The sequence below is a fragment of the Macrotis lagotis genome, chromosome 8, assembly GCF_037893015.1.
Source record: "Macrotis lagotis isolate mMagLag1 chromosome 8, bilby.v1.9.chrom.fasta, whole genome shotgun sequence".
Lineage (NCBI taxonomy): Eukaryota > Metazoa > Chordata > Mammalia > Peramelemorphia > Peramelidae > Macrotis > Macrotis lagotis.
Window position 1 is genome coordinate 128,939,619 of NC_133665.1, and position 20,215 is coordinate 128,959,833.

Genomic DNA, 20,215 nt, shown 5'->3' on the forward strand with positions numbered 1-20,215 from the left:
CCACTCTATACACAGTTTAAGGAAGATTGTTTGAGAACTCACTTGAAGTTTTTACTCAGAAAATCTTTAACCAACGTTATCTTTGAGTTTCCATCTGTTACAGCATCTTCTCTAGTTTTAATATATGCATTTATAACCTTGTTTAAAAAGAAACTTGAAAAGTCTAGAAAAATCAGCATTCTTTTTCCAATCAAATAATGATTTTCACAGATGAATGTTTTATTATCTCTACCTCTCAGTTATAATACTAGGAAGATGTTGTTTGCTAGAGCAAATAGTGATCTCATAAGCTCTTTTGGGTTCAATTATCTTCACTATTCACATGATTCTTATATCTATATATTCAACTGTAATCTCTCTGCTGAAATACAGTCATGCATCTCCAATTGCCTTTTGGATATCTCAAACTGGATGCCCTGAACATATTTAAAACTCAACAAGCCCAAACAGAAACTCATTATCCTTCCTTCCCAAATGTCCCTGATTCCAAATTTCCATACCACTATCAAGGAAACCATACTCAAAGTCACCCAGGACCACAGCTCAATGTCCTCTTTGATTCTTCAATCAAACTCACTCCACTTATCTAGTCTGTTGCCAATTCTCATCTTTTCACAACTTCTCTAAAACACATATCAACATCTTTCCACTCATACAACTACAATCTTATTTCAGACCTTCATTACTTCTTCTCTGTGTCATTGCAATAGCCTTTTTATTTGGTTTCCCTGCCTCAAGTCTCTCCCCATTCCAAAATGTCATCCAAAGGGATTTTCCTAAAGCATTGGAGCTGGTCAAGAAGAGTTCCCTATTACCCTTAGTTCAAATACATAGAGTCCTCTGTTTGGCATCTAAAATTCTTCATAATTTGATCCTTACCTACTTTTCCAACCTTTCACTTTACTTCTTCCATACATTCGAACATCTAGTCACAATGGCTTATTTAAAGTACTTCAGACAGTTGGATAGTCCATTTGCATACCTTTGTATTGTCTGTCTCCAATTCTGGGAATCTTCTGTCACCCACATCCTCTTCTTCATTTCCCTGCCTTCCTTCAAGACTCAGTTTAAATCCCACTTTCTGTGTGAGACCTTTCAGATTACCATCATCTATATATCTTCCACATACCTAGTTATTTACATGTTGTCTCTCTCACTGGAATGTACTGCCAGGTTCCTATTAGAGAATAATGAATGCTCTGAGTGGTCCCATGTATTTGAATTCACACTATTCAAAGTTATCATTATGTAAAATATGGTAATTGGATCCAGTCAAATGGAAATATGCAATGGGAATTCAAATAATGAGATCACTTCAGGAGGCTTATTAGTCTCACTAATTAGGGTCTAGTTGTACCCTTCTTGAGGGCAGGGGTTATTTTTTGCTTTCCTTTGTATCACCGCACTTAGCATAGTGCCTGGTGCATTCTAAAGCTTTAATAGATCTTAGTTGGCTGACAGACTGACTCATTGCTCATATTTTAACAATTTCCTTGCTGTTTTTTGTGAAAGATCATCAAGGATCTTTTCTGTTTTGTTCTTGTGTGAATGTGTATATAAATTATTTTAAAATAATGTGTGTGTATTTTGTGTATATTTATACACAAAAATACACTCATATAAATACATATATATAATTTTTAAATAAATCTTTGATTTATTTGACTTTAAAATTGTATTTTTCTGAATGCCTTTTTGATGTTTGTGGTCAAGCCCGGCTACTCTTTGTGATTCTGACTTCTGAAATAGCAACATTATTTCTTCACATAATAAATGTAGAACATTATAATACAATATATAAATATTTCATATTATGAATATAGAAATCCTGAGGTATTAGAAGCCCAAAGCTTTCCACAATGAGACTAAAGGATGATAGGAAAACTAGCAGATCATATCTGCCTTTTATCTATCTGAACAATATTAAAAATACAATAAAAATAATAAGGTAAATGCTGATTGAATCAGATGCATTATATTTATTAGAGAGGTATGGCAGTCTGGTAAAAGGAGCTCTATACTTAGAGTTAATTGAGACTTGGATCTGAATCTTAGTTTTAGATTCACTTATGATTCTATATAATCCTGTATCAAGCTTCAGCCTTTAACTATAAAATTGGAAGATATAATATTGTTCCACCTAATATCTTAGGGTTGTTATACAATATTTTTTAAAAAATTCATTATTATTACTAAAGATAACAATGGAAAGTTTAAAATTAAGAAAATTTCTTAATACCTTTAGACAAAAAGACAAATTTTTTTAAATTGAGAAAAAAATGTGGGGTAGAGGGAGTTTAGCTTGTGTTATCTGGATAATTGACTCAACTTCTTTGTACGTTGGGGACAGCAGATATATCCCCAGAGTAGGAAGTTCCACCAAAATGAAGATAGATTTCAGATAGCCAATAAGAGGATATGATCACACTTGGCAGATTTTAGGTTAGTAGCAAGTAGGAATTTTGATGATTCAAAATAGAAACCAGACACCTTTTTGGCTTCCTTTTCTTCTGCTACAGAAAAATATAACTGCTATTCCAGATGTTGTTCTTTGATATCGCATATAACTTAAGCCAAACTATCTCTGAGTACTCTGAAGTCAAAATAAATCAGACCCAATTCAATTTACAACAGCATAGCCTTTTAAAGGGCAGTCACAGGAAAATTGAAATTAATTTTTGGTTTATTACTCAATGAGACTGTCTGAAATAAAGTGATAAAACAAAGATAAAAGAACATCACCTTTCTCAAAAGGAGAAGGAACCTTTTAGAAAATTATTTTGAAGTCCTCTGAGAAGCATTAATAGGGAAACATAGAGAGACCAGAATAATAATTTACATTTATGTAACCACTGTGTCAAAGTGCTTTATCTATTTGATCTCATTTGAGCTTCATAACAACACTATGAAACAGGTAGTCCAGATATAAGAATAGCCTTCGACCATGCAGCTAGCAAGGATCAGAGCTGTAGAGAACCAAATCTGGAATCCAAAGCTCTAAGTTCAAATCCAAGAGCTACCCCCATCACTTGGAATAAATTATTTAACTTGTCTAGACCTCAGGTTCCAAGAAAGCAATTTGCTGCTTTTAAGTCATTCAGTCATGCACAACTCTTCATGACCCCCAGTTGGATTTTCTTGGTAAAGATAATGGAGTGGTTTGCCATTTTCTTCTCTAGTTCATTTTACAGATGAGGAAACTCATCTGTAAACAGGGTTAAGCGACTTGCCCAGGATCACATAGCTGACAAGTTTCGGTGTAGTAAGTATTTAAATTCAGACTCGGTTCTTCCTAAATTCAGATCCAACATTCTATTCACTGAACTACCTGTTTATATTTTACATATAAATATATTTTATATATATATATTTTATATTTTTTCAAATATTTAATCAACCTGGTATTTCTATGATATAAATTCACACTGGTCATATTATATAATCTTTGTGACATGTTGTTTGAGTCTTCCCTCTATTTTTTTTTAATTTTTGCATCTGTGCTTATTAGAGATAATAATCCTAAAGTTTTTTTTTTCTATCTTGATTCTTTCTGGTTTATACAGCAAAACCATATCTGTGGCATAAAGGGGGTTTGTAGAATTCCTTCTTTTGCTATTTTGCAAACAATTTATACATATATTGGAATTAATTATTCTTAGCATGCTTGATAGAATTATTTGAATCTCTCTGATCCTGGAGAGATTTCCCCCCTAATTTGGAAGTGCATTTATGGCTTGTTCAATGTCTTTCTCTGAAATTGAGTTGTTTAAAATTTTCTGTTGTTTGTTCTGTTAATTTGGTATTTTTTCCCTAAAATTGCTTCAAATTCAGAATGAATTCACCAGTGGCATAAGTTGCACCCCTTATTTATGCAATGAAAATGAAAGAATTAGATGAAGTTTCTAAAGAGGCAATATTTGAACTGAACCTGGAAGGAGTTTAGGGGCTTGAAAAGATGACGGAAGAGAGCATTCTAGGCATGAGAGAAATCCTGTACAAAAGCATTGAGAATGTTGTGTAAGGGAACAATAAGCAAATCAGTTTAGTTGGAAGGTTGAGTGGGAACTCTCTCTCAATGGGAACATTGAGAGAATACAACAGAAAACATAAGTTGGAGTGTGAGCCACTATACAATCTGGTATCCACAGAACCCCCAGAGGGTTGGTCTGTTTGAACGAAGCCAATGAAAGTAAGAGTAGACAGCTAGGGCTTGGGTACAAAGTTAATATTGCAGAGATAGCGCTGACTCCAGGGAAGAACACATATGTATGTATATTTGTAGGTATGCATCTTTATTTTGTGTTTGGATGGATTGTGTATATATAGAGATGTATGTATAGACATTTTGTAACTTCCTGTAGTTCTCTTTAGCAGCACATGAGTAGGAATTTAGGATGTCACTGGGATTTTAAAAGGGATGATGAGTAATAGGACAAGGGAATCATACAGCTATATATATGGTAAGTGTATGTACATATGTATATATGTGCATATGTATATATATTTATATACCTATATACAAGGTATATTTATGAAAAATTTGAGAAAAATCTTCAATAGATCCCAGCAATGCTAAATTACACAGAGTTAGAGATCTCCTCAAAGTCCTTAAATTGTAGCTCAAACCCTCAGAGTAATTCTCTATTTTATGAATATATTTTAATTATACTTTCTCAGTTCTCAGCTTTTGCTGAGATCCTTTGTTCCCCTTCCTGAAGTACCTCCTTGTCTCTCATCTCCCATCTTTCAAAGTCCTACCCAATCTTCAAGGTCCAGATCAAATGCCTACTTCTCCATGAAGTCTTTCTGGATTATTTCTAAATCCCTAACACATTTACGATCCAGACTTCCTTGTACTATAGTTGGATATCACATTTCCCACCCTCAACTGTGAACTCTTCAAGGGAAGTTTTATCTCTGTAGCCTTCACAGTGTCTAGAATGGTAGCTTGTGCATAATGATAAATGGTAAGCAAATATCGATTGTACAATTTACTTAATAACTATTGGTATTGGATGAATGAATACATGAATGATTATTTGCTACATCTGAAGAGCCATTAGGTACATTGAGAGAGGAGGAAAAAGAATAAGCATTTGTATATCTTGTAACAGATATTGTGTTAAACACTTTACAAATGTTATCTTTTTTGACCCTCACAATATCCCTGTAAAGTAAATGCTATTATCTCCTTTTACAGTTGAGGAAACTGAAGCAGAGGTTAAATGACTTGTCCAGGGTCACACAGTCAATATCTGAGGTTGGATTTGAACACTGCTCTTCCTGACTCCAGTTCTCTATTCATTATTCCACTGGCCACCTGTGCCACTTAACCTTCCAGCCAAACTGACTTACTTATGGCTCCCTTACACAACATTCTCAATGCTTTTGCATAGGACTTCTCTCATGCCCAGAATGTTCTCCTCCATCATCTTTTCAAACCCTTAAGTTCCTTCCAGGTCCAGTTTAAAAGCTGGCCCATAGAGAGCCAACTGGGAAGACAGCTAGCACAGTATACAAGGGCTGGAACCTCCTCATTAAACTAAAAGCCTCTTTAAGGCAGAAGCTATCTATTAACCCTTTTCTCTAGTCACCAACACCTCTCACAGAGCCTTGAACATAGCAGACATTCAGTAAATGGTCCCCCCCCCATCACTGCTGATTAATAATCTTACAGCATGTACAAGTGCATTCAATTCAACAAACATTTATTAAGCACTGATTCCATTCAAAGCCACTGTGCCAGACATGGAGAGATAAAAAGCTCAGATAAGACAAAGCTCCTGCCTGCTCAGATCTGACAGCAAACTTGACTTTGATTCCTGGCAAAATTTGAAAACACTCAATTTTTTAAATGCTTAATGATCAACCAGAAAATGAAACAATGATCACAATGAGCAAACATAGCTTTAACAAGAAAAGGTCATGCCAGACAAACTTTATTTCCTTTTTTGACAAGGTTAATAATCTGATCTGTCAGATTTTTCCTGGATTTTGGCAAAGCATTTAATAAAATATCTCACGCTATTCTTAATGGAAAACATGGAGCTTTGTGGATTAGATGAATAAGACAGTTAGCTGGGTGCAGAACTGGCTGGCTATTCAAATTTAAGAAACAGTCATTAATTTGAACATCAGTTTGGAAGGATGTCTCCTGCATAGTGTCCAAGATCTAGGATTCTACCTGTGCTGTTTAACATTTTAAACAATGATTTAGTTAAAGTAATAGAAGGCATGCTCATCAGATTTACAGATGACACAAAGCAGGGAAGGATAGCAAACACACTAGATGACAGAATGAAGATCCAAAAAGATTTTGACAGACTAGAACAATAGATTGAATCCAGAAAGATGAAATGCAATAGGAGTAAGTGTCAAAACAATCAATTTTACAAATACAAGATAGGGGAGTTATGGTTTGATAGCTAGTTATCTGAAAAAAAAGAGCAGGGTGGGGGGAGGTTAGTGCAGTGCAAGCTCAATATGAGTTATCAGTGTGACATGGCATCTAAAAAAAGCAAAATCATCTTGGGCTAAATTAATTGTGTTAAGTTTCTAGAAACAAAGATGCAATAGTTTTTCCATACTCTACCTGGGTCACCTTGCTCATCAATGGTAACTGTATAGGAAATGTTTTTGTGATTTTTTTCATTCTTAAATTCTTATGTTTAGAGAACTCCTCAAAGTCTTTAAAATGTAGCTCCTGGATTCCCTCAAACCTTCAGAATAATTCATTATTTTATGAATATATTTTATTTACCCTTTCTCAGTTCTCAGCTTATGCTTAGATCCTTTGTTCTCCTTCCTGAAGTGCCTCCTTGCTTCTCATCTCCCATCTTTCAAAGTCCCACCATTCTTCAAGGTCTAGTTCAAATGCTTACTTCTCCATAAAGTCTTTCTGGATTATTTCAAAACCCCTATCACACCTACTATCTAGGCTGCCTTATATTATAGTTGCATGACACATTTCTTCTTCTTCCTGTCCCTTCCCTTCCCACTGATTTAAAAACCAATACTATCCAGAAGAAACTCAGGTTGAACTCTCAAGTTGTCTCATGTTTTATCTGTTTCCCCTGATTTCAACATGAGCTAAAAACACCATGGAGCTAGAGAGATGGACAACTCCCTGGTCTCCAATGCAACATAAGCCCAGATCCTCAGAGATGAAAAGAAATCATAGTGCATCCAACTCAAGACATATCTATACAAGAATTCCTTCCACATCCCACCTTCGCTCAAAGAGTTGAAGTAAAGAGGAACCTTCCACCTTCTGGAGTATCTATTCTACTGGGACATCTCCAACCAAGTACATGTCCTTTTTCATATGACAAGCCTTTGAACACTTGAAAACAGCCATCATATCCTCTTTGAATCTTCTCACCTCTAAGTCAAACACCTCTAGTGCCTTCAACCTATCATGATCTTAAGGCTCTTCTCTATCCTGCTCTTGTGTCCACTGGCCACCCTATTAATGTCCTTCATAAAATGCAGCACCAGAACTGAAAGCAATATTTCTTCCTTGTGTGATCTGATTAGGGCATAGGACATGTGGGCTAGCAATGAATATACTGTGAAATACTGAACCATTCACATAAAATTAGCATTTGAAAAAACCTCTAGCTTATGTTAAAAAAAAAGAGGATCATGAATTTAAATACTCCTGTCCTTTCAATCAACTGTATATAAACTATAACAAAGAAGAATAGGAAGTCTACCCCTTTAGTGGTATCCTAATCTGCCAAGGTCCCCAACATGAAACAGACAAGCTTGTATATATAAAATCATACATGTGGTACACATACCCATAATATTTTTACACATTATATGATCTGAGCATACAAAACCAAGAAGATATTTAATACATGTAACATGACACAAAACATACATTCCCACAGACAAAAGACTCACCATCACTGTAATCGATGGGTGTATAGGATCCAAGGAAAAGGGAAGCTGCAAAACTACTGACCAAAGCAATTCTCTGTGGGAGAAACAGCACAATGAAGGGTGACTCATTGCCGTACTACTCTACAGGAGCAAGCGAACATTTTAACAAACATCATTCAAAAGTGAAGGACTTGAAATTACTCAAATAAAAAGTGCCACCTTTGGCCCCTCAGCAAAAAGTCCAAGCTACACCTGCCCTTAGTCAGGTAGATGAGAATACTTTGAGGCATATCAATCAGCAGACAAGGGAGTGCAGGGAGGAAAAGGGCTAATACCTTGGAAGCTTGGAAAGGCATTGCCTCTTCCATTTCCTGACTTATATCAAGCTGTCAAATTCAGTTAAAACAAATTATTGAGAAAGGGAAGGTGATTTTCCTATCAGATTCTATCTCTCAGTTACTGTGTTGGCTCTCCTGATTCACCATATCTCTCTTTTGTGCAACTCCCCTTTAAATATAATAACGAGAGACTTCTTGGGATACAGAATGAACATCCACTAAATTCAGAGCAAATGCTTTGCCTGGGCTGCCACCCATGACTAGAAAATGCTAGCTCTTCTCCTTACTTACCTTCTTAGGATCCCCTGGCTTCCTTCAAGACCCAGCTCAGAAACCACCTTCCTGGAGGAAGTTTTGCCCAGTTGCTAACACCTTCTCCCTGAGACTACCTTCCATCTACTAGAGATATATCCTGCCTATATCGATCAAACTACATGTCACCTCCCCAGAGAATGTAAACTTCTTGTGGGCAGGAACTATTTTTGTTTTCCCTTGTATCCCCAGGGATTAGAGACTAGAATAGAACTATTATTTAACAAATATTGATTGACTGATATTGACAAAACCCAAACTATCAGTTTTATGGAATTTCTTAAGAAATAACAAGCATACACACATGTTCACACACATACACACACACACCACACACACACACACACACACACACACACACATACACACACACACACCAAGTCCTTTATTTCAAATACTGGTGCAATCATTTTCTATGCTATATGGCCCAATGAGGACACTCCAATTTGTGATGGACAGTGGTAGTCCATCCCTCTACTCCCCTCGAAGTCCACCTCAGCTCTAGACACAGAATTTAGGTTTGGCACCTTTTCCCAAAGTATAAGTTACCAACTAATTCAGAAGAGCAGTCTGTCATCCTGAATAGTTAAATAATAAACTCTATGTTAATTTTGAAGATTAAAAAGGCACTTTGGTTTGAAATGAGCTAATCATTTTATAATTATGACTTAGAGATCAAAATAACTAGGAAATGTGTTGAGCTGATTCATATGCAACTTTTAAGAGCCTGCTTTTAGCTCCTGCAGGTCTAGCAGTTTAGCCGAGTGTCTGGTTTTGTCTACACCACAGTGAGCAAGGGCTTAGACCAGGGTTTGGGGAGAGTTTCTTTAAAGCTTTCAATTAACAAGTGTCTGAGATGGCCCTATTCAGGGGAGGGGAGGGGGAGGGGAAGGGGGAGGGGAATGAGAGGGACGGAGGGGAGGGGGGAGGGGAGTTGAAAGGGAAGGGAGAAGTCTGGAGGGGAGGGATGGAAAGTGGGGAGGGAAGAGGAGAGATGGGAAGGAAAAAGAAAAAAAAAGAATTTATTAAGTGTCTACTATGTGTCAGGCAAATTTGCTTCAACAATCCTAGGAGGTAGTGCTTCCCCATTTTATAGTTGAGGAAACTGAGGCCAACAGAGGTTAATTATTCAGAGTGACACAGTTAGTAAGTGTCTGAAACCAGATTTGAACTCAAGTCCTTACTGACTCCAGACCCAGCACTGTATTTACTGGGCCATCTAACTGCCTCATGATGGCCATTGATTAAACCATTCATAAGAATAAGTAATATGAATAAAGCCCAAATAGGACATTGAAAAGATGGCTGGATTTGGAGATGACCTGGATGTGAGTCTCTGTTTTGCCTCCTACTACCTGTGTGACTTTGAGTAAAGGGTCCTCTAGGCCTCACTTTCTTCATCCCTAAAATGAAAGAATTAGACTAGATCAGAAACAATCCCCCTTTTTTTGTTCACAAGGCTCCTCAAGGGGTCAAGTGAGGTCTACCTTTTTGGAATAATTTTTTATTTAATGCATAAAAACAAACCACTATAAGATTACAAAGGAACCCAGTTAGAATAAAAAGGTCATTTTTTTTTCCTCATCCAAGTTCTTAGATTCACTGAAATCAATCCATGGACCTTTCAGATGGTCCATGGAGCCCAGGCTAAGAACCCCTTGATTACATATCCTCCAGGGTCTCTTTAAGCTCCTCATCAATGATGATATGATAATATAAAAAGAACAGGACCCAGATCTCCAGATCTTGTATTGTCACAACTGCCCTGCTCTGGATAACAAAGCCAACACGAATAGTGGGTGAGGGAGAGTGTATAAGATTTGGAAGAGTTCAAGTAAGGGCCCTCCTTACTAGCTCCATGACCTTGATCATGACATCCATACTTACACCACAGAATTGTTAGGCTCAAGCATTGTAATCATAAAATGGGACATAAATGCAAAATGTTACTGTTCTATTTTATCTCTCTAGTCTACTTTGCCACACAACATAAAACGTCAATTCTTTGCAGACAAGGGGCTGTTTCCTTTTTTGCCTGTGTATCCTCAGATCCCATTCCAGCACTAAATAGCTTGAACAATGTTTATGGAAATGAAGACAAGTTAGGATGTGCTATTAGCCAGCAAACAGCATTTTCATTTTTGCAAGTGACTATTTTTAGTATGCATGTTTTCCATGCATTTTTTCTACAGATAAACACGACAGAGGGGTTTTCATTAATGCCTTTCAATTAAAGACATGGATGTTGAACCAACCTCAGTTTGGGAGTAGGCATCGGGGTTCTCCTTGAAAATCTTTGCTATCTGGTTTCCTGTAAAACGCTGGGAAAGAAATGCAAGTGTTTAGAAGAGAAGAGTCAATAATCATTAACTCTATGTAATGAGTTCAGTCCAATGCACTCTGGATGCTTAATTTGTCTGATGTGCAATGGAAACTGGCCCCCAGCAGATAATTGGCACTGAGCAGACAGTCATGCATACTCTTGTGATGACGCTTGTAGTCACCAGTTGGAAAAGGGAGGCTTGAGAAAGAGCATCACTATCTATGATGCCAATCTCAGAAATGACAGCTCTATGGAAGGAGTCACACTTATTACCTGCCCCAAACTCCAGACAGTGCAGTCATCATCATTCCTGAAAAGAGCCTTGCCAACCAAGATGCACAGCTCAGTAGAAAGGGGAAGGGAGATCAACAATTCAACAAACAAATTTTTCCTCAGTTCCATGCAAAAACAATTTTTACCATTCCTTTTTTAAAATTTTGAGTCATAAATATTATCCTTTCCCTCTTTCACCATACTCTGAGAAGGAAATTTGATATAGGTTATACATGTTCAATCATGCAAAACTTAATATCATATTAGTCATGTTGTGAAAGAAGGCACAGACCCAAAAGGGAAAAAATATGCCAAAAATGCAGAAACCCTCATCTTTTTAAGACACAGATTTTCAAACATTAGGGGAAAACTGAAGTTACTTAACCTGTATAAAGAGTTACCAATTCCTTCAAGAGAGAATAAACAAGACTGCTTCAGACGCTTAAAGGGGTGATAACACCACTGAAACCAGAGCATGCATTCTCCTTGACAAGGAGATACTGCCAAACTTATGGACAGAAAAAATTTGCAACTCCTCTACCTATAGAAATAGATTAACTGGGGTACCTAGGTGGTACAGTGGATAGAGCACTGGCCCTGGAGTCAGGAGTACCTGAGTTCAAATCCAGCCTCAGACACTTATAATTACCTAGCTGTGTGGCCTTGGGCAAGTCACTTAACCCCACTGCCTTGCAAAAACTAAAAAACAGAAAGAAATAGATTAACTGGTGTCAGTTAGATGGTGTAGTAGGCTATCCCTGGGATCAGACTCTTAGTAGGTGTGTGACCCTGGGCAAGTCAACCTCCAACAGCCTCAGTTTCCTCCTTTGTAAAACAGGGATAGTAATAGAACCTCCCTCAAAGAACTTTTGTAAGGATCAAATGAGAATATGCATATAGTTTTTGGCTGCCCTTAAAGATGTATATAAATGCTCACCATTATAAAAGAACAGAAAGTTGACTAACCTAGAAACATAAAGAAAAGCGTGTTCTTAATTCATCAAACTTTACAAATTAAAAGGTCCAGTGTTAAAGTGACAGAAACAAAGAAGAAACAGAGCATCCCCCCAAAAAAGAGTTTATGTGAACCAAGAGAAAGAACACTTGCTCTGTAATGAGAGGACCTGTATTCAAATTCCACCTCTGATGCTTCCCACTTGAATGATCCTGAGCATTCACATATATATGGAATGCTTAGCACATACGTATGTTTATGCATTATTTTTGTATATGTACCTGAATGTATGTACATATACGTGTATATGTATTTTTGCGTGCACACCTATATCTACATGCATGTGAGTATTTGCATTGCATTGTGTACATACCTGTATGTGTGCACATATTTACATGTTTGGGTATACATATATTATTTCCCCAGTTTCATGTTAAAACAACTTTTTAATATTTTTGAAGTTTTGAGTTCCAAATTCTTTCCTTCCTCCCTTCCCTTAGATAGTAAACAGTCCAATATAGGTTATACATATGAAAACATGAGTATTCCATTTAACTTCCTAGACCTCAGTTTTCTTAATTTCAAGATGACTGGTTAGGACTAGTCTCAGAGAACTCTGCATGTCTGTGTTTGGGAACCATAACTTCCTATCAGCAAATCAAAACCCACTGGGTAATCTGCAGAGTAAACTCCAGGTGATCACTTCCTTACTAGCACTGTTCTGAGTAAACAGTCCAGAGCGTGCAAAGGAATTTGACACCTTTAAGTGAATTTGTGAGTCCTATTTGTCTTCAGGGTTTCCTAAACATCTTCTGTGGGGCAGGCAAGGGCACTTACATCCTGAATTTCCTGGCTGAGATCCTGGCTGTTTACTTCTAGGGTATCCTAAACATTCTCAGGGGGTCTAGGAAGGGGAGCATTTATACTGCAATCAGTGGTCAGTGGTTGGAAATGATTCATTGACAGGAATGGTAAATACAAATGAAACAGCTATCTATAAAGGGATTCAATGATGGTCACATAAATGCAATAAAACAATAAATATCTATTAAGTAAGCACCTACTAGGTGCTAAGTACTATAATATGCACTGAGGTTACAAAAACAAGCAAAAGACAGTCCCTACCTTTAAGGAGGTTTCAAGGGAATAGGAAAGACAAAAAGCAAATAAATATGTACAAGCAAGCTATATACAGGAGAAATAGAAAATAATTAAAAGAGTGAAGACTCTGGAATTAAGAATTGGGGAAAGAGATATTTTAGCTGGGAATTAATGGAAACCAGGGAGGGCAATAGAGCAAAAGAGGGAGAAAATTCCAAATTAGAGGGACAGCAAGAGGGAATACCCAGAGATGAACAGGAGTGGCTTATTCATGGAACAGCCAATAGGACAGACAGCTGAATTGAACCAATTCAGCTCAATCTCCTCCTCCTCTCTCTTGAGTTCCTAGTCCCCTTTTCATATCACCAATCAAGTCCAAGTCTCAGACTTGAATCACTCCTACCATTTGTGGCCTTTGCTCCTGAATACAAGCTACTGAATAAAGGTGGTGAATACCGCAACATTCTGTCTAAGTCCACTATAAATTTATGTTGCATACGCTCAAATGGTCCCTCGCTATTGCTAGGCAATCCTACAATATTTCCCATAACAACTACCATATAACAACCACTCTCCACAGTAACTCTTCCAAACCTTTTCATCCCTCCTCATACCTTCCATTACTCTCTTCTCCAACTCTCTCAGTTGAGAACTTTGCCTCATATTTTACAGGGAAAATAATCTACAAAATTTGCTGTGAACTCCACTTTCTCCACTATTCTTCATCTCTATTACTCAAGTGCCTTCTGCCACTCTTTGCACTGTCTCATATGATGAAGTGGCTTTACTCCTTTTCTTTTTTTTTTTTTTAGGTTTTTGCAAGGCAAATGGGGTTAAGTGGCTTGCCCAAGGCCACACAGCTAGGTAATCATTAAATTCTGAGACTGGATTTGAACCCAAGTACTCCTAACTCCAGGACCAGTGCTTTATCCACTGTACCACCTAGCCACCCCAGCTTTACTCCTTTTCCAAACTAACCCCTCCTATTTCCATTCTATTTCCATCCTATTTCAATCTCTCTCTTTCTATTGGCTTCTTTCCTACTGCCTACAAACATGCCTATGTCTTCCTTATCCTGAAAAAAAAATCCTCATTTCCTCCTTCCATCCCTACTTAATATCATCCTATACATCTTCCGCCCTTTGTAGTTAAACTCCTAGAAAGGACTGTTTACAACAGTTGCCTCTAGTTTCTCTCATCTCACTCTCTTCTTACCCCTTACAATCTGGCTTCTGATCTTACCATTCCACTGAAATTGCTCTTTCCCAAGTTATTAATGATCTCTTAGTTGTCAAATCCAGTGTTCTTTTCTCTGTCCTCATTCTCTTTGACCTCGATGCAGTCTTTGACACTGCTGACCACTCTCCTCTCCTTGAAACTGTCTTCTCTTACAGTAGCCAAAGGCCTCATCATCTAATTAGGGATGCACATGAATGGAGGTTTGGATTAGTCATGTTGTCGAAGACTAAAGCATTGCTACAAGTCACCATTTTATCCAGATATCACATTCTGGTGCTTTGCCTGGCATTGCAGGAGTGCCAAGTTGCCTTCTAATATGGGAGGAAAAAAATCATACTTAGGGTCAACTGCAGCACCAGACCATTACCAAATGTACTATTTCCTATAAAATTAGGCCATAAGATGAAATGGTTCTGGTAAAGGTAAGTGAGAAGGATATCTTTGAACAAAACTCCCCTCAACATAATTGTGAAAGTCATGTCATCATGTTTTTGACAACACGGTCCCCTTAGATTATGAAGGACTATGAAGGATTATGGTAACTCTTTATACAGGATTAAGGTTTTCCTCCATATCTTCTCTCTGACTGCTCCTTCTGTTTCCTTTATTGGATCCTTCTCCACACTGCACCCTGTTACTAGAGGTGTCCCTCATGGCTCAGCCTGGATCTGCTTCTCTTCTTCTATACTACTTCACTTGGTGGTCTCATCATCTCCCATGTATTTAATTTTCTTTTCTATGCTAATGATTCTCAAATCTACCTACTGCCTCAATCACTCTGATGACCCACAATCCTGAATTTCAATGCCTTTCTGACATTTCTAACTAGATATGTAGTAGACATCTTAAATTCAATAAAAGAAATTTTCTTTCCCCCTGAATTGCCCCCATCTTCCCTATTACTGGAGAGGATAGCACCATCTTTACAATCCCTCGTATTTTTAACCTAGGGGTGATCCTTGAGTCTTCTTTACTATTCTCACCTGTCTTCTCATATCCAAGCTGATTCCCATGTCTATGGATTTCACCTTTGCAGCATCTCTTCAATATGCCCCCTTATCTCCTCTGGCACTACCCATACCCTGGAGCAGGCCTTCATAACAGGACTATTGCAATAGCCAGCTGATCCATCTGCCTTCCTCAAGTCTCTTCCAACCAAAAACATCCTCTATTCATCTACTAAAGTGAGCACAGGTCTTATCATAGCACCCCCTACTCAATAAACTCCCTATAGCCTGCAGGAGAAAATACAAAATGTTTGATTTGGCAATTAAATCCCTCCATTACCTAGCTGCTTCCTACTTCTCCAGTCTTCTTAAGACTTTAATCCCCAGCACATATCCAGTGTTTAGAGTAGTTGTAGAAGAGTCAATATGTATTTTGAAGCCCCCTAGTATGAGGGCAAGAGTTGGATAGAACAAAAAAAAAATCTGAGTCAGATATCAAACTCATTGAAGAAGGAAAGGGAATGATCTAGAAGTCTACAGGCAACTACTAGGATTTTGATTAAGTGGTAAGTACAAATAACATGAAACTCAAAGGAAGAGAGGTTAATAACTGTTGGAGGAAGGGGAAGAACCTGGAAGTAACTGTGGAGAACAAGGAGCATTCCAACTTCCCTGCTTTCAACCAGTGAGCCAAGGAGAATGTATAAAGGTGCAACCAGTACCTGGAAAGGGTGGTCAGGGAGGCTGTGTCATCAAGGGGAAGATGTATGCTAGAGATCCTCAGAGTTCACAAAACAGGAAATGAAGCTCGCTAATAATAACTGAAGTTCATATAATACCTACATTGCCCCAAGAGCTTTTAAATATTATCTCATTTGATTCTGAAAACAACTTTATGAACTAGGCATTATTATTATTATCTCCATTTTACAATAGAGGAAACTGCAAATAGAAGGTAAGAGGGAATAAATGACTTGCCTAGCTTCACACAACAAGTAAGTATTTGAGGTTGGATTTGAATTCAGATCTTTACTGTACCTAGTTCCCTAAGAATCACAGCAGAAGGGAAGAATATACCTCCTTCTAGCCAGGTAAGAAGTTAAAGGGCCAGGGTTCAAATTGTTGGATGATGATACTAAGCAATAAAAACCCTCCCAACAGTTTTTATCTTCCTTTTTGGAAGTGGTCATTCCTGGTCTATTTGCCTCATCTCTCTCTTATCTAACCTTAATTAATGAATCGTCTAACAGTGACCTTTAAAAAGCTACAGCCTCCAACTTTATCCAGGGCCATTTCTAGTCTCCTGATTCACATGTGGCCATTGGATACAGATGGCTCTGAAGGTGAAATTGAGACTGATGACTTGGAAAGCATCCCCTCACTTAAATCCCAACTCACTTGCATGGCATGGCATTACTTCCCTGATGCTATGGACTTCAAGAACACAGTCAAACAATAATAAAGACAATGACAATTTGGGAGAAGCCAATTTTCTCATTTTTTTTTAAAAAGTGGTGGTTGGATTAGATGTTGTTCACTAAGGTCCCTTTAAGCTCTAGGATCTCATAACTCTGATTTTTTTTGTTTTTATTTTTGCAAGGCAATGGGGTTAAGTGACTTGACTAAGGTCACACAGCTGGGTAATTATTATTAAGTGTCTGAGACTGGATTTGAACTCAGGTCCTCCTGACTCCAGGGCAGTGCTCTGTCCACTCCACCACCTAGCCACCCTGACTCCAATTTATTTTTTTGCCCCAACTAATGAGCTTCTTTGTACTGATGCCAAATAGAAGTAGCATCCTCTGTTCCTTTGACAGTGTTTTTATTCCTAATATACTTCTTTCACTTGTTTTGACAACCCCACCCTCTTCCTAAGGTCCATTGATCCATAGCAGCCACTTACAGGGAACAGTCAGCTACCATCCCATGCCTACCTCATAGGCCCGGGACCCTGTGAGATCACTGAGATTCTGGGCTCCTTTAACAGCTTTCTCCAAGTTGCGGCATTCCACTGTGGTGCTAGAATCCATCCAGATGGGGCAGTCAGAGACTGAGAAAGAGGACTGATGAAAAAGAAACCACAAATGAAATGATCACGACAACTAGGTCAGAGGTACAAAGTCTTCTGAAGGAAATCATCTAAGTAAGAGTGCCTGTCAACAATTGAATAAAAGGTCTGGACCAAATATTTCATAGGTTTGTGTTGGGACATACAATACCTCTCTAAATTCTTTGGAAGACAGGCACTCAAAAAATGGCAATGTGAGAAGAAAGAACTGGAAGGGGTCAGGAGACCCTGGGTCTAGCCCCACCTTTGATACTTGATCATCAAGATTATCTCTGGGTTCCCTTTAAACTCTAGCATTTATGATTACACTAACTATGAAATTTTCTTTTCTTCTTGAATTCCATAATATTGTACTCCTACCTTCCTTTTTTATTTCCCTCTGTCTTCAGTGGATCTCCTCTATGCTCCTATGGTCTAGAGACATTCCACAAGGTTCAATGATTGACCATCTTCTTTTCTGTCTTTAGCTTATGTAAATGACTCCTAAATCAATCTATCTCCCTCTCTCTTCTCTTCCCCCACCCCAGCTTACATACTCTGCCTCTTCCTCTACCTCTGTCTCTGTCTCTGTCTCTTTTTAACTCACACCCAAAACAAAGAACAACAAAAAATAAAAGTTTCTTTAGCCCTGCTTTAATACTTGCAAAGGCAAAATGTGACTAGGTCCTAGCTCTGACAAATTCAGTCTCTGGACTGCCTCACCCCTAACACACACACATACACACACACACACACACACACAAATAGAAAGAAGATCACAAACCCTCCACTCACTTCTTGGCCTATATTTGTAATTATGAGTGGCAAAGTAAGGACTAGAACCTAGATACTTTTGACTTCTCACCAAAGGCTTTTCCTATTATACCACAATATATGAATTAAAAATAAAAAAGCTAATGGTTAGTCATCTCTGATGTTGCAAGAAGACCAGAGAAGACTAAACATTCAGCATTTCCCGGACTAGGCCAAGATTAAAAGAAATTCACTCAGTTACATTCAAGAGGGGAGTGAGTGCTAACAACGATAAAAATATGATTTCATTGAACTTTTATGCCTTCACCTACTTCTTGAACTGAAGCACATAGTCTACTGTGCTACAGTATAGTACTGTGTCCACAAAGAAGAGACCACTCCGAGTCTATATAGTTCACATTTGCTACGAGGAAGGGAAGCTACATATTTTATAGTCATTTCTATATCATCTCTATAAATAAGCCCAATAACAATTACCTTGAGTTACAAGGGAAATAAGATCTCTCAAGTTCCTTGTAATTGCATTATAGGGCCAGTTAACTGCCAGACCAATAAACTCATTTAAAAGCTGCTATAAAATGGGATCCACATATGCAGCAATGGCTAAAATGGCATTTTTGCAGCTTTCATCATGCTCTTTGCCTATTATCAGTAGATAAAAGCCATCAGTTTTTCAGGACCTAGAAGGTACCTTGTTATATCTCTCACCTCAACCCATAAAATGAACCAGAGCAAAGAGCAGAAAGAAGAGAGGGAAACTGGCTGATTAGGTATTTACCTTTAATTGCTGGTGTAAAGGAAGATCAGGTAATAAATTCCTCAAAATTTGGCAAGCCCCTCTTTTCCAGTAGACACTTCCATGTTGCTAGAAAACAGATAAGCAAAAAGAAATCTCTCTTTATTCTTTACTTGAAGGAATTATCAAAAATCTATCAATCCTGAGAAATATTTGTTGTTTCTAACAGTAAATAAGTTTAGAAAAAAATCCTCCCTGTAAAGTCTTTCTTGGATGTTTCAGAAGGGTAACAATGTATTCTCAAAGGCTTTGCAAGCAGGACATAAACTCGGACAGATCCTTAAAGCTAGAAGGGTTTTGAGCACAAACCTGGTGATGAATGCAAGTCTAATCTGAAGATCAGCCTAGTTAAGGGAGAAAGTCCTAAATTCAAAAGAATATCCATCATAATGACTTCTTTCCCATCATTGTAAATCATGAAGAATATCTACTAAATAGGAAAAATAAGATATAATCTACATCATTGTATAAAAAGCACTGGCTAAAAAGTAAAAGGACCTAGGCTTTACATCCACTCCTGATGTTTAATATCTATGTGACCTTGGGCAGGTCATTTAACTTCTCTTGGTGTCAGATGTGTCATCTGCAAAATGAGTGCCTTGATTTGGAATTATGCCCCCAAAGTCACTAAATTCTTCATGCCATCTGACCCAGCAAGGTCACTACTAAACATATACCTCAAAGACAATTTTTTTCCATACCACTACACACACACACACACACACACACACACACACACACACACTGCAAAATATTTCAGAACCTTTATCTCACCACATTCCCTACTAGTGTATGGCCACCACTTGTTAACAGAATTGTCTACTTGTCTGTCACAAACTAAAAAACTTACCTTCTTTTATTAACAATTCTACCTTTAGTGGCAGTTTGAATTTGGGTTTGGTTTTTTGGTACATGGAATGTTCATCAAGTAGAACAAATTAAGGAGTGAGACCCAGTGAGGGGACCTTGCCTTAAATGAACATCATACCCTAATGGCAGGAAAAGTAAACTGGAGGAAATAAACAGTTCCTTGAAGTCAAATTTACCTTGAGGTCAAATGTGTCACCTACTCAAAAAAAAAAAAAATTAACCTTCCTAGCTTCAAGGATCTTAGAACTTGGCGTTAGAAGAGATTTCAGACTTCAACCCCTCATTTTATAGATGAGAAAATAAAGACCCTGAAAAGTTGAGGACAATGCCACTCAGTAGTTAATTCTCATTTA

At 37.8% G+C, this 20,215-nt stretch overlaps 1 protein-coding gene across 3 annotated transcripts in view; it reads right to left on the reverse strand.

Moving 5' to 3' along the window:
* The window catches only part of XYLB (xylulokinase), a 242,555-nt gene that overhangs the window by 182,550 nt on the left and 39,790 nt on the right, over positions 1-20,215 (reverse strand). For 2 of the 3 annotated variants that reach the window (XM_074198329.1, XM_074198328.1), the window contains exons 5-8: positions 18,975-19,061; positions 17,310-17,438; positions 10,793-10,858; positions 7,909-7,981 (exon numbers count right to left, since the gene is read on the reverse strand). In XM_074198329.1, coding sequence (XP_074054430.1) covers positions 7,909-7,981; positions 10,793-10,858; positions 17,310-17,438; positions 18,975-19,061 — 355 coding nt within the window. The remainder of the gene's footprint in view (positions 1-7,908; positions 7,982-10,792; positions 10,859-17,309; positions 17,439-18,974; positions 19,062-20,215) is intronic. The other variant, XM_074198327.1, reaches the window with a different exon arrangement.